This window comes from Gavia stellata, chromosome 9 (assembly GCF_030936135.1).
Source record: "Gavia stellata isolate bGavSte3 chromosome 9, bGavSte3.hap2, whole genome shotgun sequence".
NCBI classification, from domain to species: domain Eukaryota; kingdom Metazoa; phylum Chordata; class Aves; order Gaviiformes; family Gaviidae; genus Gavia; species Gavia stellata.
In genome coordinates this window covers 20441554-20465355 of record NC_082602.1, presented here as the reverse complement: position 1 = coordinate 20465355, position 23802 = coordinate 20441554, and the positions used below count along the sequence as shown (strand labels likewise).

General features: G+C 39.4%; 1 protein-coding gene across 1 annotated transcript in view; it reads left to right on the top strand.

The window, feature by feature from the left end:
* Nucleotides 1–23802, top strand: part of FRMPD2 (FERM and PDZ domain containing 2) — a 41674-nt gene that overhangs the window by 5500 nt on the left and 12372 nt on the right. Inside the window, exons 4-17 of the mRNA XM_059821332.1 lie at nucleotides 757–942; nucleotides 1801–1927; nucleotides 3737–3868; nucleotides 7415–7499; nucleotides 11395–11536; nucleotides 12528–12599; nucleotides 13265–13439; nucleotides 14206–14356; nucleotides 14453–14591; nucleotides 15489–15641; nucleotides 17829–18014; nucleotides 18920–19076; nucleotides 21637–21847; nucleotides 22776–22879. Coding sequence (XP_059677315.1) covers nucleotides 757–942; nucleotides 1801–1927; nucleotides 3737–3868; nucleotides 7415–7499; nucleotides 11395–11536; nucleotides 12528–12599; nucleotides 13265–13439; nucleotides 14206–14356; nucleotides 14453–14591; nucleotides 15489–15641; nucleotides 17829–18014; nucleotides 18920–19076; nucleotides 21637–21847; nucleotides 22776–22879 — 2020 coding nt within the window. The remainder of the gene's footprint in view (nucleotides 1–756; nucleotides 943–1800; nucleotides 1928–3736; nucleotides 3869–7414; nucleotides 7500–11394; nucleotides 11537–12527; nucleotides 12600–13264; nucleotides 13440–14205; nucleotides 14357–14452; nucleotides 14592–15488; nucleotides 15642–17828; nucleotides 18015–18919; nucleotides 19077–21636; nucleotides 21848–22775; nucleotides 22880–23802) is intronic.

Below are 23802 nucleotides of genomic sequence, written 5' to 3'. Positions count from 1 at the left end.
TCTGGGATTCTAAGATAGGAAGGGCTAAAAGAAAAACATCATGTCGGCACGACTGTGGTGCTGCGCACATTTATGTGCTTTTTCAAAGAATGGGATGCTGGAATAAAACTAAATAACTCTCCTTATTTCTGAACAAATTCTACCAGTATCTCTGCTAGTTGAAATTTTGCATTTCTTGCTTACCCAGATTCCTTTCAAAGACTTGTAGCACACATTTTGCTTCATTTCTATATCCATACTTTTGATTGCATGTTTTTGATTTGAAGAATACAAGCTTTTAGTAGATTTAACCTCCCGTTCATGGGTATAAATGGTCTATGAGAAAAGGCTCTATAAGCTAAATGACTCTAAAATTTAAGTATCTGGTCTCTATGGCAACAATTTTGGCTAGTATAACTCCTCACCTTTTTGAAGCTAATGCTGCCACATGTCTTACTTGCATGAATCTTTAAGATTCAATGTCTAATTAGCAAAGCTGTGGAGCAGACTGAACTGTTGTCTGTCACCAAGAAGCCCCTATACAGGCTGATGACCCTCCTTGTAGATGCCAGTTCCCTCCAAGGCTATCTTGGATCCCATTAGAGGCTCCATTTAGTGCTGTTATGCTGCCTGTCTGGAATTTTCCCAAAGTCTAAAGGAATTCAGTGCCCATTTCTCAACCAGGGTGAAAGGCTTACAAAAATTCCTGGTCCCAGTTTACACAGGATTTCAGATCACTGGGAGATGTCATTTAACAGTATTTCCATTTTGACTCAGTCCCTCCAGCTGAGTGACCAACTACACACGCTCTTGCTGACACTGTGTGAAGATCTGCCACATAAAAGACTTTCTCCTGAATCAATTCTGGAAGCCTGTGAGGCACATCAGAAGGAATCTGCTTTCTTACCAGCAAATGTCTACATAAAGAAAATGGTCCAGTTTGCTGTGGGAAGTGTCAGTGAGGTAAGTACTACTCTCATACTGTAATCATCTGCTTTTCTTTAGTGAGAGAGGTGAGCAGCAACATGGAATACAGGTGAACATCTGCCTGAAATTAATGCTTGTATGAATTAAGGAAGTGAGATTTGGTTCTAGACTTCTAAGCAGGAAATTGAGTGGGCATGTGTGCAAGCAAATGAGGGAATGAAGCTGTCTCTCACACCACTTTTACACTCCTGCTTTTGCGCTTACAGTATCTTCATTTCTTTGGTTAATACTGAAGCAATCATACCTTTACAGAGACTTCATATTGGCCAAAGGAATGGACTTTACACAAGAGAAAAGATTTCCCCATTGCCACTCTAGTTTCAGACTTTCTTTGTGAAATCCAAAGAAATCACATTTATATCATATTGAGAGTTTCATTCATCGTCCTTGAGTGGCGCTGAACATTTACTGTGCAATCAAGCCTGACCACGTGAAGTCTTTAATAAGAGAGCACCTGAGTCTTTTTCAAGAATCGAAATATCAACAAACATTTTTTGTTATCATACTGAATGAAACTGGAAGAAAACATACTGCAAATATTTTTTTTCTGTTTTCAACCAGTATTCATTAACGTTCTGAGATGACCTTTTCCCTTGCGCTCTCTATTACTCTATTTCCCACTGTAACAGAGGGTGTCCCCTCTTAAACACAGCTAGCATGAGAGCATGAAGCCATCAAAACTCAATCCTGCCCTGTGTTAATCTGAGAAGACGAAGTTGCTTATGCCAAGCAAATCAGCAGCCTCTGACAAGCAGAGGGCAAAGATCACTTCAGTATGAGAGTCTGAAGTCCGCATATCATATGACATTGACTTGCAGTATTACTGTCTTCTAGGTAGAGCGGGTAGTCACTGACGACAGCACAGCCTCTCAGCTTAACAGGAGTCATGTGATAAGGAAAAGACTGCATGAGAAAATATCAGACACCTCACCACTGTCCTCCCAGATGAATTTTCACCAAGGTAAAGAAAAACTTATAATCTGAACTGTATAATAAGGATATGGCCAGTCTTTTCTGAGTCTTTCCCAAGCTAGGTGAATTGTTTAATTTCATGCTGTAGTGATTACATGTAGTGTTGGATAGGATATTTATTGCTTTACATATAAAAGACTTCATAATGGAAAGACTCTGAGGCAAGACAGCAAAGTTTCTGTTCCTTATTTCCTCAAAGGGCAGTAGTCTGAGGGCTGCGAAGCAATGATAACAAATCGGCTTGCACAGATTCAACTCGTAAAGCACTTTGCATAAAACCTGTGCATAAAAAACAAAACTACTTTCAAAACTGCTTTTGTACTTGGTATACTCCAGTGTATTTTCGAAAGTAAAGAGTGGGATTCTGTGGAGTTATCCTGTTGCCATTAAGGAATATATATTCATCCTTCTATTTGATTAGTCAAGCAAAGATTTGTGGTTTCTTTTTGATTTTAGTTCCGTTTTTCTATTCAAAAGATGTTTTATAAATTCACACATGGATTGCTGGAGGGATTTCAAGACACAAGGCCAAATTCTGCTCACTATATAAATAAACCAGCATATACTAATTTCACATTTCATTTGACTAAAATCAAGATTTTATTATGCCTCAGGGTAATTCTCTAACTGTAACTAAATGTCGACTTCAGGTTCAGATAGTTCTTTTTTCTAGTCTTTATATTGTATTGTTCACTTCAACAGAAATCTCTGATTTTGGGGCAAGGGGAACGTTGGCCCAAGCTGTGCAGGCTTTTTTTGGATATGCTCAACATTAGGCATATGAACAAAGCAATTCCTATTCAGCAAATCACATATATGTTCCATTAACTTCAGCTAGAATTAAACACACACTTAAACACCTGTGGAACATTTCTATTAGGTATTATTGGTCATAAGAAAAGGAAACTCTTCTGAAAACATACAGACAAACCACCTCTCAAATCATATTGGCTTGCTCACTCATTCAGAAATTGAGCTTGTAGATTCACACTTGCGTAAGTTGGTGAAAACTCTGCTGCTGTCAAAAGGGATGGTCCCATCTTTAACCCCCTATTAACCACAAATTCCTGCCATTTCCCTTCTACTGGTTCTAGTGATTACGTATCTGGGGTGATCTCTGTGTTTTCTAGGGATTCAGGTCATGTGGCTTACACTTGCTTAAGGACTTTAATGAATCAGGATGCTGATTACATAGAGAACGTGAGAGCCACACTTTTCAAGGCAGCATTCCATTTCCTTCTTTTTTTTTTAATTAAAATTGATCACCATCAGAGATTCTGGAAAAGGACAAGAGACAATGCAACCAAAGTAAAGTTAGGGTGCAACAGAAATACGTAGTTCCTAATGACATAGGATGATCCCTTAATGGAATTTCTGCAGCTGACTCCGGTAGTGGAGAGTGTCTGAGCACTGTCCATCCAGCACACAGAAAGAATACTTTATAGCTCAAGGTTTTGGGCCTCAGAATATAAGGATGGAGAACTTCGCAGGTTATCTGTACTTTGTAACCTTTCAGTTAAACATGCAGAATAGAACTAATATATGAGATTTGGTTTATTTGGAATGGTTGAGGAGAACTATGAGAACTATTTTGGGTCAGAATAAGATTATGAAAGTAACAGAATGAAGTTACCAAGCTTTCCTCAGTCCTTAAGGAATTGAAGTCAGGGTTAGAAGACAGCCAGACATGGACTATATAAAAATTATTCAAGCCAAATGTTATTTATTATGTTATCATGCAGATACAATGATTTATAATTAAAGTATGTGATTCACCGTATTTCCTTTCTGTTTCCAGACAAAGGGTCCAGATTAATGAATTATAGTCAGTCAACAGAAGATTACAGACAACTCTCTGTGGACTACAGTGACTCTAATAGTATTTCTGAAAGTACATCTTTGATACTGTCTAACCGAGGACACAGGAGAGGTAAGATTTTCCTGAAAGATTATGTTTATGAATTATGTACTCATCTCTTTTGTCCTGTGAAATGTGAGACTACCCACGTATGGTCAGGTGATAAGTACTCCTATGCACTTGTGGTTATGTAACTAGGGAATTGTATTTGTGCTAACCTGCAGAGGAGAAAGATCCTTTTATACTAGATTCCTTTTTACTTGTGTCCTACTGTAAAGCTATATATTCCTTGGTTACCATGCAGCACCATCACCTCTTTCTTGCTTTATGCCCCCTTTGCCAGGTGAAGGTGTTCAGCAGATCACAGACAAAGCCTGACAGCGTGTTTCTGGCACATGAGGCCTTGAAACAGATGAAAAACAGTGGAGCTAGCCTACAAATGCATATGATGGGCAATATCAAGATGGCAGCACTGAAATCAGTTGAATCGATGAATAATACCTGAGACTTGAATGGTGCAGATTAATGTTTCTTCAAGCCCATTCAAAAACAAAGGGACTAAACCTGAAGTCTAGAGAAAAAAAAACAACCAAACAACCCTTTGTCTTCTTTTCATTTTTGTCCTAAAGCCATTGTGTATTTCCTGCTCAGCATGTTGTTTTCATTGTGCTAAATGCCAGGTTGCAATGCTGCTCCTTTGATTTACTTTGTCCAGAGATATAAGAGTTGGACTTTTAGCTCCACCTTCAATCCTTTTATGGCAGAAACAACATGAAAGAAACTGTTTGGGAGAGGATCCATTCAGTGAAGACGTTGTGGTAGACATCAGTCAGGGTCCTTCCCAAGCCACTTAAATCACAGTTCAGGGGGATACTATGAAGCAAAGAAGGGAACTCAGCAGGAAGGGGAGTACTGCTGTGCATGTATATCTTCATGTTTAAACTGGAGTCTGAGCTAGGGACACCTAGACAGGACGTTCACACTGCCCAAGAGCAAAAAGTTCCTGTTACCAAACGTCATCAATGTCTCCTAGAAAACTAAGCTTACCATGCCAGCTCCCCATTCTCTGGCTCCTGCCCATTTCTATTCTCCATTCCACAGTTACCCACCCTCCCATCTGCTTTCAACCTTTTTTTCCATCCTGCCTCAGGCACTTCTCCTGAGTTTCCAGACCCAAAGGTGGAAGTTTACTTCTGTACTTTGGAGTTTACTTCTTCCATCTATGAGCCTCCATGAGAAACGAAGTACTAGGTCATGCTGTGGCATGGATTCAAACATGCTCTGTAAGCATGTGTAGTTTTTTTATCCCAGAAATGTCTTCCCTAAGTCAATAACCATAGTGTCCACTACATTAGTTATGGTGCAACAAGGCATGCGCACCAACTGGTTAGTTCATTGATGCCATAAATAACAGAAAACTGTTGAGTAGTTCTTGCTTTTTTTCTCACTGGGGTGTGTTCATTTGGGTTTATGATAACCAACTGCTGATTGTTATGCAATTCATAGGAACATATTACCCACACTCTTCCAAATTTGAAAGGTTTAAAATTCACTAGGCAAAAATTAAAGACATAGAGCATGATCTCAAGGGACTAATTTCCCTAGGAAAGATGGCAAAAAAACTGGGTGCACACCACATTATCACAAGTCTGCCAGGAGATAATTCACAGAGAGAATGTGGATATATCCTGGGGAAAAAACACCAATATGTAATAGCCTCTCAGCCCCAAGGATGAGGAAGGTGAGGTGACTCATACAACTGCTGTTGATACTCTCCTCCTGAAGGATACTCTCCTCCTTTCTGAAGCTCCAGAATTGCAATCGATATCAGCAGCAATAAAAACCTGAGATTGCAGCTGTTCCCTATGTGATGCATACGTGTCAGTCACATACCTAGTGGCACATAGTGAAAGTAAACTCAGGAGCCTGTTTTGTAAGTCCTTTTTAAAAAAATTTTGGTCATAAATTTGACAAAGGCTCATTCCAGTGAATTCGTGCATGTCTCAGTCTCCACTGAAATATTGGTAGCTGTTCGTACTCAGGATTTTGTAAGACAAAACTCTAAAAATACAGGAGAAAACACAGAATGTGACAGCTTGTTTGCCACAGGCATTCTTTCATGAGATAATGTATTAGAAAAATGCATTCTTCTCTGAAAAGAATTAACATCTAACAGAGCACCAATATCAAGGGAGATCAATATCTCTATCCAGACTGTACTTTAGAAGCTCATTTACAATATAATAAATTAATCATCTACAGGATCAACTTCTTTGAGGGCCACATGTTAGTTAAACATCAGGAACGTGTTGGATTTGTGATCAAAGCACGGCAGTCTGGCCACTGAAAGTAGCCAACTTGTCCCACTGTCATAATAGCTGAGACAGAAAAACTAAGGGGAATTTTATGTGCTTGTCAAAGTATATTTATACAATTATGTGAAACCTATAGTGTAAGCAGAGAATTTTGCAAGGCTTTCTCATTAAAAAGCATGTAGCTTCAGAACACAGGACTGAATCTTAACTTTGGTAACTAGCCCTAAGTATTTGGCTTATCTCAAATCTCACATTTTGTCACTACCATCTGCAGCTTAAAAAAACCTGTTTATGCATATTCTAGCAATGTGACTGTAGATTTTCTAGTTTTTAAAATCGTAATTGGTGGTTGGTACAGTAGAATTCAATGTCATGTTTTCATGTTGGAATTCAGAGCGAGGTCTCAGGGTATAGTTCATGGATATTTTATCTGGAGAAAAAGCTGACCTAAATGATTGCTTCCACATAGCTCATCTTATCACCTCGATCATTCTGCCTATGTAATAGTTTGATATGCAATTCTTCAAATAAGATAACAAAATGATCCAAGTGAAGAAAATTTAACCTTCCACCCTTCCCTAAAGCATTTTAAACATATCTGCTGCTAGAAGAAATGTTCATGGAACTACCACTTGCATAACCTTTTCTGGTTCTACCTCTAAATTTCAGCCTTCATATATTTGGACAAAGCAATGCCTATCCTTTCTGTAGCAACAGAGGTGACTGAGGGTGAAAAATTTTACAAATCTGATTTGCTAATGACTCACAAACCATCCTATATTCCCACCAGATTTTTATGATGGAACAACATTCACAATGTATTGAATGTAGCAAATAACCAGTGGAATATTTACAAATAGTTTTCATTTCAGTGATTTTATATCCTACTCTGATTAAGTCAGAAAAGTTTCATGGCTTCCCCCCCCCCCACCAATTTTATGCCTGGAAATAGAAGAACAAAGAATACTAGGGGTAATTTCTGAAGAGCAAAAGCTGTTTCACAAATTACCCCCATACATACAGAAATAACAGCCATTGTAGCTACACAGCTATTTTCCAAATTACATTCACATGAAGGGTTATGAAGAGGAAGTAACAATAACTACAGAACTGGGTATACTGCTGGTGTAGTATTCACTTAGTCTTATCAAATAGCCATTTATCATGCCCAAGCACGGACACGCCCAAGAGCAACACATAAAGTAGCCAGTCTAAATTTCCTCTTTGTTGTAATTGTCCCAAGATCCGATGCTGAGTGCTGCTACAATTACTTCAGTTGTGAAATTTCCTTTATTCATTTCAGGGAGAGTTCCACAGACACACAGGTCATGGGACCCCAGCCTTAGTGGGTCAAGGACACAAAGTAGCTACAAGCTCTTCATAAACAGGTAATCAAAACTCATATTCCTAAAAGATGGAAGCTGTTTTATTACCAAGTCAAGCAGACAACTAGTGTGGCAATGTCATTATCAGAAAATGCCTAGATCACCATCTGAACCTGTTTTGATAATAGATACTCTTCATGTAGAATTCAAGTGAACCTAGTCTCGGTTCAGCTCCAAGCAAAACAGTCCAAATCCTCTAGTGAAATGGAGCTTGGGCCCTGAACAATCCGTACAAAACAAGCACACTGAAGTTTTCCACCTTTACTCTTTACCACTGCGTCCTGCCAGATGTCACTGGTCTCCCAGAACAGCTGCCCCTAGCCTGTCTCCATCAGAATCAGACAGGTAAGCAGCAATAGCTTGCTGTGACTGAAACAACTGCAAAGCAGCTCCACAGAGAGTGTAGAAGAGAAAAACCTGTTGAAAAGGTATGAACAGTCGTTGCTTTCATTGGCAAGGCATTCTGCAGAGTTCGTATTTGTCTACATTCAGATTTTGGATCTAGTCTTGCGTTGCTGTCACATTAAAGAGGCTTGATGTGTTCTGGAGTGATTATGACAGACCATGTAGATGATCCATCATTTTCAGTGGATTATTTGCATTTCCATCTCAGTTCTTAGATTGATTTGTCTCACTTGTGTCAACCGTTTCCAGCCCTGCACCACCTGTTTACTGAAGAGTTAAAGGTAACCTAGGGGCACAAGCAGTAAAGACCTCTGCTCTGTCATGAGGATTAGCCTCGTTTCAGCCAAGGCATGTACAGCAGCCCTGTACATAGACAAGGAAAGCTGAGAATTGTACAGCTGATACTAACTCCTTTTCAAAATCCAGGGGAACACCACTGCTGCCAAACAAGAGTTTTCTAGACTGGGTGTTAGCATAGTGCACCTGTAATCATGGCTGTTTCCAAATGAACAAGAGATGTAAGTACTGTTACCCTCTAGGCACTACAAAGACCAGAAACCCATAGTTAAATACCATGTAATCCCTACAGACATCTCACTTAAATTGAGTTCTTGATCTAGTTAAACAGGAGTTTCTTTTTTTAACCATGTCATGAGTAATTCAGGCCCACAGGAAATGCTCCATTTAGATCAACTCCCAGTTAAATGTATCCCAAGTAAACAGTTTGAACTTCCTGATCAATCAGCTACGATAATCTGAGCGAAATGAGATACCCCAGTACACCTCTAAATCTGCAATAAGAAAGAACTACAAGCAGGTTGCAGGATAGTGGCAGCTTTTGTGAAGAAAGAACTCTCTGTCTACCTGTACACACACATACATACACACATATGTGTGTATACAGACATCTATATATGCATCACACACCTGGTAATGATTTCAGTAACAGAAGATTTGTTTACTCAGTATTTTGGAGCAATTGCCATGCCTCTGACTACCAACCTGGGTATCATCTTGATATCCTTGATCTAAAATTATGCTGCCAAGAAAATGTTCCCCTCCTCTATTGAAAGAGGAACTCTCTTCTCCAAATTTCCAGCAAGCTGTTTCCCATAGAACTTCAGGGACTGTTAACGCCACTTTTGGTTGTAAGCATCTGCAATTGAATTTCTACCACGGTCACCATCCTATTGTAAGTACCATGAAAACAGTGGAGTTGAAATAATTACTTTGGAAACCATCAGTTTCCCATCTAGGAGGACAGCAACACAAAACTTAGTGATGGGTTTACTATCTATAAAACTTACTAATATCATCATGCTCACTTCTGTAAGCAGTCCAACTGACATAATTTACATCTCATAAAGTTAAGCTTGTAAGTATATGCAGGGCTATATATAAAGAAGACACAGCTGTCAAGTCTGGCATCTCTCACCTTGCAGGACTAATAACAGGAAGTGTTTTCCACAGGAAAAGAAAGCTGTCTTAATACACCATCTTGGGTTTTGAGCTAATAGTATTTTTATATGCACAAAAGTATCTTCAGGTCATCTTTAGGCATATGTCTTAGTTAAATGTTGATCTTTATGAGGTTGTGTTGATAGAAACAAAAATGTCTAGATATCTTTATAGACAGAGGAATACAAACTAGGACAGAAGAGAGGAGAAAGAGGAGAGGAGAAGAGAGGAGAGGAGAGTAGACTAGACTAGACTAGAACAGAATAGTTACCTTGGAAGAGACCTGCAACAATTGTCTAGTCCAACTGCCTGACTACTTCAGGGCTGACCAAAAGTTAAGGCATGTTATTAAGGGCGTTGTCCAAATGCCTTTTAAACACTGACAGGCTTGAGGCATCGACCACCTCTCTAGTAAGCCTGTTCCAGTGGTTGGCCACCCTCTCAGTCAAGAAATGCTTCCTAATACCAAGTCTGAACCTCCCCTGACACAGCTTTGAACCATTCCCACGTGTCCTGTCACTGGATACCAGGGAGAAGAGATAAGCAACTACTCCAGTAACTTCGTTAAAAACCTTTTGAAACTCCCTGAACAGTTTCCTGAAGCAACTCCGCAACATGCAAAAGAAAAGGATAAAACTTTGGGATAACAAAAAATCTTACATGTGACTTTGGCATTTGTTGAAAATATAATTAATAAAAATCCACCTCAAAAAAAACTTTCCTTCTATACCACATGATCATTCTTTCCTCATTGATAAGAGTATATATTATATTTTAAGTTTATTCTAAGCATACATGTGCCTGCTTGTGTGGAAAACACCATAACTTTATAGGTTAAAAGTATAGTATAACGACAGCTTTCTGAGCTGAGATTTCACACATCTTTCTCTTAATTAAATTGAAAATTCCCTCAGTTCCGTAAGGCATTAATTTATTCTAATGAATTAGTATTCAAATAATTTAGTTCCCTTTTCTGGGAAATTCTGAATAATGTAACAACAAATGCTATGGTTTTCTGAAGCTTTTTTGCTTCAGAAAATAAGAAATGAGGAATTGACTTCATCGTGTAGAATTCTCAGAAAGGCATGGGGCTAAATTCTTTGCCTGTTGGCTTCACCAGACTTAAACCAGCTAGATCTGGCTCACCAAGTGAAAAAAAGACTATTATTCAATTAAAGCATGGTTTAGATTTATTTATAAAGGGCATCAGTAATATCATCAGTAATATAATTTTCCTTTTTCTGTAAAGAAACATTTAACAACTTATAACTTACATTGCCCTGGATTTCATAATATTTTGCCAGTCAATGTACTTTACACTCTTTGTCCTCAAGTCTGTGTTGTTTTGATTGCATGTTATTTATATTGCTCACTATGACATTTCCTTTGAAGGTCAGTTAGTGCCGTAGAAGAAATCCCTGGTGGAACTCAGAAGAACAGCAGACAGAACCTGCTAAGTTTAGGTTCCACTTTCTCCGTGTCTACAAAGGACTACACAGCAGCTGCTGCATCACAGAAATGTTTGTTTCACAGGAAGGAAAAGGTGACTAATGAAAAACATATAAGCTGATTTCAAAATGTAAATATCACTAAAGAGAAACCTCTCATCCAGTTGTCATTCACCAGTGATGTGCATATTAACTGCTAAGTCATCTCATTAGATGAGTGTTCTAAATTGACAGACTCCAAATTAGACATGATCCAGTTGTGATAACTCAAAACTGAAGGCAGTGAAAGCTCTTGTCCATAAAGACTAAGCAAAAACTTATAATCGAACCTTTACCGACCTACACGTGTGATTTCTGCAAGCATCAAACACCATATGGACTGCTTTCATCAACCACTTTGACAGGAGCTTCAGAACAGCAAAAACATTTGCAGAGACACTAAACCCAAACCCTTGCTGGTCAATGGTGCTCAAAGGACTTAAATGTTTTTTACAGTGTATGCCTGGACAGAAAGCATAGGCTAGCAGTGAATGTGCCAAACCAATAGTTCACCTAAGCATCTATTTTTAGTTGCTGATTTGTTGCAGGACTCTGTTAAATGGGAAGGATAATGTTTCTTTGGCAGTTGGATCACAAAAATCCCAAAATAACCGAATCACAGAAAACTCCATGGTGCTGCTGCCCATGGAGTTTTCTGTTGTGGAAGTAGAAGGGACAGATTTCAGGCTGGTGAGTCCTTTCACCTGTGCCCAGCTCACAAGCTCAAGACTGACCAGTGGCAGAACTATGATCAAGAGTTTCAGTTAGATATTTTGGGAAATTATCTTTTGGTATGTAAATTTAGTTTTAAATTTTGTTAATATGATTTTTAATGGGATAATAATGGAGTTCCTCAAAAGGAGTCCAGCAACTGTTACAACAAAGTGCTAGTCCCTCTTTATATGTGATACAAAACTGCATTGTCTGTTGGCAGGACAATACTAGTATTATGAACAAACCATAAATTTTCTTAAAAAAAGATCTAGATAGGTCTAGGTACTACGTCATGGAGAATGGTTGGAAGGATCCACATCTTACCACTTGCAGACATTTAGTTATTTCTGTCTGCTTCAAGGATCTAAAAGCATAGATGAACCTGAAAAAAAACCAATATGCAAAATTCCTCAAGGTAGATGCTCAGCAAGAAAAAAAAGCATCTTGTGCTATTACAGTTTGTTGAAGTTGAAGCAAAAGAATACACTGTCTGCTAATAAGAAATATCAGTCGACCTTCATTACAGGGAAGAAAGCAGCTCTGCATTTTGGTCTGGTTCCCTATGGAAGCTAGGCTTATGAAATCACAGTGGTGTATATGTATGTGTGTGCATGTCTGTGACTGTCCTCATAGTAACATGGGAATCAAATGTGAAAAGGTCTCAGAAGAAATTAAGTTTCTGTAAGTGAAGATAGGTGCCTTGCAAAGGAAATGGATCTTGGTTAAGGGCCTTTACAGATGAAAAGGCTTCAGTATGAGCTTACCCCTAATTAGACCCCAGAGAGTCCACACAGGAGAGACTCCAAACAGAGAGAAGTCTTCAATCAGCATTTGCACCTTATCAGACACTGAAGTCAATTAGCTACAGCATGCAGATCAACAGAAATGGGTTTCCTTGGTACTGGTGTTTGGGATCTTCATTACATTAAGGAGACATTTATTAAATTCCTGAATTGCCTCCTTACAGTTTTCAGGTCCAGAATTTATTATTTTGTCTAGTGAACCACCAGTGACCTTACAGCTGCCTGGATCAATTGTGGTAAGTATGAACATTAAGAATTTAGAACTAATCTAGTGACCTTTTAGTTGGGGCTGTTTGTAAGTTTCATCCGAGTCCCAACCCAGTGTTCTTGCCACGTCCTCCTCCCAAACCAAGTTAGGGTTCCTGAAGAGGTATTGAGACTTGAAAGGAGGGCATTTAATTCTCAGTGCTACGTAGTTATTTCTGTTGGTGTGAAAATAGCTTAATTTATCCTTCTCAGCTAAGAACTTTAGCACAAGACTTTTGAGACGAAGATTATACAGTAAATATCCAATGTGACATCTAATGCCAATGTATTGGACTCCAGTTTGCAGGCTCATCTTCTACCTTTCATTAAGATAAGGTAAAAGGCTGACAGCATACAGCAGTAAAAATGGGGGCAAAGAAAGTTTGGAAATACCCTCAAATCTAGAATAACCCTCGTGAGTGTAGAGTCTGAGTATGCTCAGCTGTTTTGTTGGGATTCCCTGGGGTTTTTAAAAATTAGAAATATTTGGGATATTAATTTATGAGAAGGGAGGCAGAGAATAGCATCGTGTTGTGACCAATTCCATCAGGTTATGTAGAGACAGGAGACTAGGGGACCTCAGTAATAAAAAGTGGTGGAACTTGCACTGTTTGTGCTTGGCACTCATTCTTCACTCTTTGTTACATGTTCGTAGACTAAAAAAGGGAAATCCTATTTGTCCCAAAGGAATCTCAATGTGATTCTACTCAACGGGCAGTGCCTTGAGGTGCAATGTGACATCAAGTCCAAGGCAAGAGATGTTTTCAACACCGTGGTGGCGTATGCAAACTTGGTGGAACATTTCTACTTTGGCTTGGCTTACCTGAAAGGTAATGAGACACAGTTAACTACAGTGACAGTTCTCTCCCTCAGTGCCTTTGTAGTCACTTTATTAATGAATTCCAGTAAGATCCTTTAAGATCCTCAGATGAAAGCAGGTCCAAAGCTTAAGCAAAAGTAAGGTATGTTGGTTTAAACTGTACTACACTGATGTAAAGCATGTCTACCCTAGGACTGTGCATCAGCACAGCCATACTGTTACTGGCTGATAGTCTCATGCAGAAAAGGCTGTGTCCCAGCCTTGTACTGGAATAATACTGAGCCATGTAGCTCCAGCAGAAATTCCAGGAAGCACTGCACTGAGGAAGGCTGACTGTCTTTGTTCCTAGATATAAATTGGACTACAGGCTCAGCTATTTCATCTACAAGACCCACATGTCCCTAGCTCATTTCTGACAGCAAGCACAGCTGAGGCACTAGGAAGAAGCATACCTTGTGTGTAGGGCATGAGGATTACAATGGGCTGCAGAACCTGAATGGTGAGCAGAATGCAAGCCCCATTAATTCTTGAGTGATTCCATAGATACCACACCAATCCAGCATCTAACAATTTTAATCCTAAATTATACACTGTTATCCTAAGTTCTCCATCAAAGAAGCGGTAAGTTAAGCCATGACACAGAGAAGTAAATCTCAACTAACATCCATGATCCATTTTATTTTTTATTGCTAGTGATGCACTGAATGAAGACAGCAGAACTTTGAGTTTCTGAAGTATCTCCAGACTTATCACAGAACGCAAAATTCTCATTTCAGGTAAAGAATTCTTCTTTCTGGACGAGGAGACCAAACTCTACAAAGTGGCCCCAGATGGCTGGAATGACCAACCCAAGAAGAAAACCTCCATCATTAATTTCACACTCTTTCTAAGGATAAAATTCTTTGTCAACCACTTTAATGTTATCCAGTAAGTGCATGGTTCTGCTGACTGCAAGAAAACCAGTAGCATTTAGGGTGACTATTCAAGGCTCCTCCTGTGTTCCTAAACCCTTTTGTGTTCCAGGCACGGATTGACAAGGCATCAGTTTTACCTGCAGCTTCGTAAAGATATTTTGGAGGAGCGTTTATATTGCAATGATGAGACTGCCCTGAAACTCGGCGCTTTGGCTTTACAGGCAGAGCTTGGCAATTATGCTTCTGAGGTGTGGATAAATAATACAATATTTCTCAGAGGTCTCTCTCAACAGCTTTTGCAGCTTCTGTTTGTCACATAGAGTTTAAAGAAGAAATGTGAACAGCACATAATTTCAGCTAAGTCCTTCAGTAATCACATTTCAGATTTAATTTAAAAAATTACAAAATTTGCCTGATTAAGGAGCAGTAATGAGCCAGATGAATTTGGCAGAGAATATGGCAGAATGATGAAAGACTCTCGGTCCTTCATCAGTGATAACATAGCCAAGAAACTCCAGAAAATCTGTAGAAAATTTCCAACATAGGCACAGCTTGGATGTGCAGAGGGGCTTCAAGAGATTAGAAAAAATGGAAGAGAAAAATAAATAAACACTCCAGAATTCACAGCTATTTTGTGTGTAGGCTCAGATCCACAAGGTGCAAAGACAGGAAGGTTGCTGATGGTATAACTGAACTAGTTATCCTAGCTTTGAAGTGTGCAGAAAATACCCGTTTATGTTCTCTGGCATATCTTCAGTTATATAAATCAGTGTAGCTCTATTAATTGAACTCTCAGTGGTCTGATCCATCTGGTCGGATCCACCCCAGCATGGGGTCCCCCATTGGAGGTTGTAGTGATGCAGCTGTAGCAGTCAGCTCTGAGTGCAAGACTGTAGGCCCAGCTCTTTTCTCCCCTCTGCATGGAGAAGTAGCGTGTGCTTTGAGCACCTGGCTGAGCACAGGTGCAAGAAGCACATTCGGCTGTTCAGGACACTACCTGCTGTTCCCCATCTTCTTTTAGGAAATGGCAACAGGGTGACTTCAGCATATAGGTCACCCTGAAAATGGAAATGCACCAAATAAAAAAAGTCAAAAAAGAACAAAATGCTCTTCTCTCTTTTGTTTTTTCATTTTTTCTCCCAAAGATGCATGGGAAGAGCTATTTTCGTGTTGAAGACTACATTCCAGCAAGCCGAATAGAGAAAATGACCCTGGTGTATGTACAGCGAGAGCTTGCTAAATTACATCGTATGAATCGTTCCCTATTTGAGGATGAAGCTGAACTAGAATTTTTAAAGGTAACTTGCCATACCCCAAACATTATTTATTTATTTTGAGGTAGAAAGCCCCTCTCTATTTACTATTGTCTATTATTTCCTTCTTGCCTGATACAGTGGATTTTAGATAAGGTGAACAAATTTGAATAGTCAACAAAAAACTCAGAATTTCATTCTGCTGTAGATACTGTCACTCTAAATAACTTACATCACGTTTATATGGCAGGTTTCCTTTCACCGATAGTTTATAAAGGGTTAATGCACATTTCAGGGTATTTTCAACATCCTAACGGTTGATGCAAATTTTCAGCACGTTACCAACATGTCCGGGTTCCAGATGATTATAAATACAGCTACTGAATGTATTAGAAATTATTATAGAACATGGGAATAAGCACTTTCTTGACTTCTGAAACTATAGCAGCTGTTTAGCCACTTTCTAAACATGTAGTGACTATTTTTTTAAAAATACCTGTGACCCCTGGAAGTGAGGAAGGAGTTATCTGAAGTATTTTCTCACATGACTATTTCTCTAGGGCTCTAGGATGTCACGATGACGTAGGATTTAATTCCCCCCCCCCTAATTTCTCCTTCTCCCCCAAACTTCTCTACTTTCCATCAAATGAAAAATATCAAACATTAGATAATGGATAAATGTCAGTAGCCATTTTGCTGCAGTGCCACATGCTTTTATTTATAGCATCATTTTAGTTCAGTTGCTGTTTAATTATGTTAGTTCCTCATCTAAAACTGTCAGTGGAATTGAAGAAATAGATTGAAGCTTAGCCTTAATGACAGTCCCATCATGCATGGCAAATCCAATGAAGAAAAGCAGCTTTGTTAGTATCTGTTTCAATGAATAAGTCTGTAGAAGGAGTCAACACATCATACAAAGTGAGAAAGATAGCCCCCATGGCAATAACATGCAAATTCCAAATATGAAAGGGATTAAAAATTAAAACCCAGGTTCAGCTAGTGATTATAGATGCCCCAGTTTTCAGGACATGAACATTTGTTCCGAAAACCAGAACTTCTTAAAGTGTTTTATTTTGTTCACTGAAAATGTCTATTCATGGTTGAAAAAAAAGTTTTAGAATAAACTCATATTGATCTTCAGATAACAAAAGAAGATGGAAAACCCTCCTCATATTCCATAGTTCTGTAAAGGGTCTGAGTCACATTTTAACATTTTGTGGCCGAGTGCAGGAAGTAGAACGACATGCAACAACACCCAGAAGCTCTGGGTGAGTTCCTCAGGGTATCCTCTGCACAGTTAGATGTCAGGGGCAGAAGCCACATCCTCAGTCCCTTGGAGTATAATCCTATTTAACTTTTCACCCAGCAATGAGCACTGTGCAAGAAAGAAGCAACACTGAAGGTCTGTTACTGTAAAGTCTGGCACTGAAGAGAATTCTGGGGCAGTGAAATTCCCTCAAAAGTCACCACTATATTTAGGTGATGTACTTTGAGGTAAAATTTAGCAAACCCTATAACTTACAATTCTTGGCAATGGAAATTTGTAATGTCTGATTTTAAAAGATGATAGCCATGAAGGAATGGGCGTATGTACCTCAGTTCATTGCAGGCTGGGAGCTGTGGTGTTGCTGCAATTAAGATTTCCAGCTGGTCATCACTAGTGTAGAAAGGAAACCACAGAAGCCCATAACAATGTCAGAGTAGCCCTGGCACCAAAGTATTAGCAGTTTTACTAAGATCATCATATCTGCTGTACCTGGTGTTTTCTGGGTTTGCTCAGGAAAACAAAGACACAGAAAAGAAAATGGAAAGAAACAAGGTTTAACAGTAGTCAAGCAGCATTAATCCTGCATGGATTTCTATTCAGAAATGCACACAAGTGCCAAGTAGAAGTAATGCTGACTACCTCAGTGCCACTGTAATGTTTAGAATATTGTGCAGGAAGCTACATAATCCTCCTACCTCTACAAATGAGGTGTGAGGGAAAGTGTTATTTAAATTTTACACATGGAAAATGAATGCATGTTATGGCTCTATGACATACCAAAGTAAGGTGATGATTCTGTGAGTCAGTAGGTATGAAAATTTGGTAAGGGCTTCCAAACGTTTCTTGACAGAGTGAAAGAATATTCAGTAAACGTACTCAAAACCATTTCCCCTCCCATCTACCTACCTTTTCTCCCCATGTCTCTTTTTGAATAATGCATGGTAAATGTACTTTTTCTCTACAAGGTGACTCAGCAACTTCCTGAATATGGAGTGTTATTCTATCGTGTGTCCCAAGAGAAGAAAGGAGCAGGAGGGGATATCATCCTGGGAATCTGTGCCAAAGGCATCATTGTGTATGAGGTCAAAAATCACACAAGAATTGCCAGTTTAAGATTCCAATGGCGTGAAACAGAGAGAATTTCAGCTCATGTGAGTTGGAACCAAGTGAATCTCTTCTCCACTCTACTACTTTACTCCCCTTCTGCCTGTCACTTTGATAGATTTTCTTGCCTTCAGAGCCAGGATTAGACTCATTCTGTACAGGCAAGTCCTTTTTGAAAACAGTCTAAAATCAAGGCTGGATGTGGATCCCAAGGCATACAGTTCTTAGTGAGGTTTAGTGCTGGAGTTTTTTGCCAAGGCTGGAGTCAAATTACTATAAAACTGAATAATCTGGTGTTGACTATTACAGAGACTATGTCAAACCTCTTTATGGCATATTCCATATTCATTCCTCTCTCATTTTTACTTCTCTCTCCCTTTTCTTTTGTTTTCCTTCCTACATCAGGTCATGGGATCATGTCTCCCTCTTTGCCGGTCTTATTATTCCCATCCTCTTCTCGTAGTATATTGAAGTCTGTTAAGAAACTAGTATTGGTGACAAGATTGTGACCCCTTCTAAATGGTGTTCTGCCATCAGAGGCGTATCAGCCTACCATCATACAGGGTAGGGGTCATCCTGCCTCACACATTTCCCAGCCTGTTTGCTCTCCCAAAATGGCCCTTCTGCCCCTTGAAGATATTTTAATTTTTACATTAAATTGGTTTAACCATTTTAACATCTGTAGGGCCAAATTTTGCCAGTTCTATCAACTTGCTCCCAATGCAGTCAACGTCCAAAGGCTCTTGACTTTTGACATAGGGCAGTAATGATCCCAATGACAGACACCTCACTAACAACTGTTGAATTTATGATAGGCATTTACTGCATCCAAAAGGCATGCAGCCAGGCATAAATACAACTGGACAAACCAACAAGATTATACAAACAAACGTTCAGTGCCTCAGTGTAATGACTGATATATGAAGCAAGCTGTGCTTTTTTTTCCCTTTAGAGAAAAAAATTCATGATTGAAAGCAGCTTCAGTGGCAAGAAACACACCTTCATTACCGATACAGCAAAGACATGTAAATATCTACTGGACCTCTGCTCTGCCCAGCACAAATTCAATGCACAGATGAATTCTAGGCAACTTCGGCAAAATTCATCAGGTGAGGTATAAATGCATGTTTGTTATTCAGGCCACAGGACAAGGTTAGGTTTTAGGAAAGGTGCATTCAGTGAAACTGAGAATCAGAACCTGCCACATCAGTTTCACTGTGCTTCAGTTTCTCATTTGCAGAGCAGAAAATAATGTCTCCTGCTTCACTGGAAGTTATACTTGTGTAAGTGTAATTCAGCGTGTGCATGTGACCGTGTGTGTGCAGGGGGTGGAGAGGGGTTCTCTGATGATAATAACTATATAGCTAAACTCAGATTTGAAAAAAAGCATGATTACACTTCCCTTCAGGAAACCTTCTGAGAATTCTGAAGAAACGTATCAGACTTACCCCAAATGTAACCTGATAAATGTTCCACACAAAGAATAACTATAGCAGTGCCCAGATATGCTGGAGCTGAATTTAGTTAACTGGTTATCTTTGCATAAGACAGGGGTTCAACCCTATGGTTCAGTCCCAGGACAAAATCACCAAACCCAAAGCACATCAGTTATACCCATTCAACTATGTAGCTGCTAGCTGCTCTTATCTTAGATTTTGCCATGTCTGTAGAAGATATGACTATTACCTCCTCAAACTTCAGATTTTCCATAGTTTGTAAGACAAGGTTCTGCTCAACCCAGGGCAGTTACACCGCACTTCTCATCCGCGGTTCTCAGCATGCTCTGTAAAGATGGGTGAGGATGGCTATGGGGAAACAGGTGCATAAGAAATAACAGCCTAAGCTACAACTGTCGTCGCTCTTGACTTCTGTAGAGCAACACAGATTTTCACTAGCTGAGGACTTGTCCTTTGCCTTGAACACAATCATCATCATTTACAACTACTGAATATTTGACCCAGTGAGTCATAGCAGGAGAATCAAGTGTCATGCCTTATCTGCTGTGATAGTCCTTCCTCTAGTAAAACTGTAAAAGTGTTGGCAATGAAATCATATCATGGGATATAACAGGGTGATTGATATATTTCTTCTTTCCCACTAAAATTATTTCATGAAAAGTGAAATTCCACCTGCACAAATTTGTTACCATGGAAAAAGGCGCTAGGATGACATTTAGGTTCAAGGCACCTTTTGTTGCTTGGGCTCCTGTAGCTTCAAACATAACTTAGTGGGACTGTGATTCGTAGCATAAAAATGACTCCTAGTAGTGAATCTTAAAGTTTCCTGTGTCACATTTGCTTGCGGTAATATTTCTTAATAAAAATTACTACATTCCATATAGAAGAGAACAAAAGGATTGAGAGCTAAGAAAATTATAACCCAGGTCCTGATTACAAGCACCTCAAATCACAGAAACCAGCCAGACTTACACAAGCTCTGTAACTGCAGCTTCTGAGGTTCAGTATGTGCTTGCTGTCCCAGAAAAAAAGGCTTTGTGAAGGCAATGATAGACAGTAGTTCAAAATGCTGCCTTTGCCACCACAGTGAGACTGTAAGAGATTATAAGGCTATTTCTGCATGAGGGAAACCCTTCTGCTGCACTGTTCAGATGTATAAGTCACCATCACTTCAAAACTTGCTAGCAACCCCCTGCTTTGAAATCACCATGGCAACTCTCAGACTGTGCTAATACTATGGACGGTTAAGCGTTCTGATGCCTTAACAAATGCCCCTGATCAAAGTCACTGAGGATAGAGGGAGCTTAGGTTTAATGCCGCAGAGTAATGTTGTAGACAGTTGCATTCAAGCTAATATTTGTTAGGAAAACCCATGGGAGGTCAGTTGTCATGTACAAGCAGAATTAAAGCCCATATTTGTCCTGCCTGTACCAAGCAGGGTTCTTGTTTTACTTTCTGACATGTCTCCAATTGCCTGCTGTCCCTATCTCCATCAAATCCCCTCTCCAGTCCCCCAGATGAGAACCTAAATAAATTAGCAATGCCTCCTCCAGCACTATCTTGTTTCAGGGAAATAAAATCTTCTGAGAGCATAGATTCGTATTATAGCAGAGCCCAGATGTCATTAAGCAAGTAGTAGATTTCACACAGAGGTGGAAAATTAGATAGCAAGCATTGCCACCAAGATGGTCCCCTACTCAACTTTACTTGTGCAAATCACTCAGAGCATGCAGCCAGTTCCTTGGCCCCTCTGAACTTAGGAGAGCATGTCAGTAGAACTCCTGTCTTCTCAGATATACATATATTGGAGTGGTGGAAGGAAACTACCAACCTGGCTGTTTCAGTCTTAGACAGATATTTCTCATACACCGAATGTTTACAACATATACTTTACAGAGATATTCAGGTTTAAATTATACAGGGTTGTACATTCCACCTGTCTTTGTGGAAAGCAAATTTGCAGTATAATTCATAGAAATGAAATCTAAATACAGTGTATACTTTCTGTGAAAGAAATAGATTGGAAACCCTTTCCACTCACTCCAAGGCCTAGATATCCTCAAGGATACCAAAACAAATATATCTGTTATGCCAATCTTTTTTGCTGGCATGTTTGAAAGGTTAGACAGAAAGCAGCTTTGAGCTTAAAAAAGATGGGATAATTTCAGTGGATTTATCCTTCTTTCCTCCTCCCCTCTCCCTTCTTATTCAGAGGAAAGTAAATTTATGGAAATAGACAAATCAAATTCTGCATATACAGCTCAGCGTGAACACCTTGCCCTGATACACAGACTGTCTCGTTCAGAGAATGTGCTCTATGGAGCAAATCTGGAAAGCCTTTCTGCTGGGATGATGAGCAAATCTTGTGATAACCTCAGTGTGGAAACCAACAACAGGACTAGAGACAAAAGCAATCTTGGCAGGTAGGTTTGCTTTTTCCTCTAAACGTGTGTAAGAATACTCAGTCATAGACTATATTATCGCAAACCACTATGGTAAACTGTGAGGTAGACTTTTTTTTTTTGCAGTCTTTATCGTGGTCACACCAAAAGGCCCTGTCAAGTCTGGGGCTGCATGGTGCCAGCAGTAGTGCAAACACAGGCAGGAAGCTAACAGTCTAACAGATAAGAACTTGAAAAAGAGTGACATTTAAATCTGTACCAGACTCAGGAATGAACCACTGATTGGGTTATGGAGAAGGATAAAAATAAGGGAGAATAAAAGTAAAACCTTTAACGTATGTGTATCTTCTCTGGAAGTGGCAGTATGTAAACTGAAAGCACAGTAGAAGCTGTTTTTGAGCAGGTCTTACCTAACGGATTCTTCCATCTCTAAAGGTGCAAATCACAGAGAACAGTGTAAGAACTTCCTTTTCATTTGCATCGGTACATTCACTAGAGTAGGTGGTTGCTATAGCTGCACACAGTCTCAAGGCCTTTGATGAATTCTAGTGCCTTTTAGAATATGAAGAGTTAGAACAGAGCCAAGAAGAACATGAACTACCAGGAAAACTTTCAGATCTGGTTTTGTCTAAATGGACTGCAGGGCTAAATGAATCATGCTGAGGCTATGCTGTGTTTTCCTGATGCCTGCACTCAGCTCAGAGAAAAACACAAGAGGAAATCAGTCGTGATGTGAGTGGTCTAATGGCAGCTGTTATTTGGAAGCAAATGCTGGCAAGGATAAACTACCTCTCCCCTACAATGAAATGTGGCCCAGAAATCAGAATACTCAGAAGGCTGTAAACATGTGCATTCCCAACTTGGCTCTGACAGGCTAATGACAATGAAGAGTGCTAAATACTGTTGCTGATTTGTTACTGTAATGCAGTCTTAATTTCCTGCCATGCAGATCCACATCAGGGCTATCCCAGTCAGAAATGCACATCAATTTGAATGGAAAGCAAAGGAGTTATGACTACCTCTCTATTCACTCAACTCAGAACACCATCAGTGGTGAGTATAATAATCATAAAGAGAGACAGTACCCTTCCATATTTATGGTTTCAATAGCAGGACATCAAAATATATTCTACTTACAGATTAAAGAATATCCTTTTGTACTTCTAGTCCTGGGAATTAACCCAGAGTTTAGCAAGACAAGCTGTTTTCTTCCCTTTCACTCCTGCTTTCCGCCAGGATCAGTGGTAAGGGACATCATGATAAAATTATTCTATCAATGGTGCCTAATGTTTTTCAGAGATGTAGTTCAGTATACCCAGGACTCTCTCAGGGGGCAATATCCCTATGCTCAGAGGTCATCGTTTGGTTTGCAATTGAGATCTACAACTCAATAAATAATGCATGAGACATAGGCTCCAGGTCCTTCCTCTTTTCTTGCATTTGCATGACGCTAACTGGAATAAGAACTGAACACGTAATTTTCTAAGAGAAGCCATATTGCATGCACACAGTGAGCTGATCTACGGAATATGAAACTATGATTATTTGGTTAGTCCATTTTAAAATTAGAACTGTACTTTAGACATGCTGTGGCAATTGCACAATGTTAAGTAGTGTTAACACTACAAAAGTCACCATCACAATCATGGCTGATTGGATTGCACCTACAGAGCCAAAAGGGCGCACAGGGCCAAAGGCTAGACTTTCCAAAGGAACCCACAGGAGATTTTGTGCCCAAATGACCCTCACGTTCAATGGGTGCTACATGCCTGACTCTTTAGATATTCTAATCTTAATAAAAACATTGCAGGTAAATGCGTACTCTCCCAGAAACGACCATTACAGGAAGAGCTTACAAAGCTACTGTATATATACTTTCTAAAGAATGCAAATTTCCAAACATTTGTTTCAGCTTCCTTCCTGCATTATATTAATTCAGAAGTAATGGTAATGTTGAAAACAAGGACAAAATATGT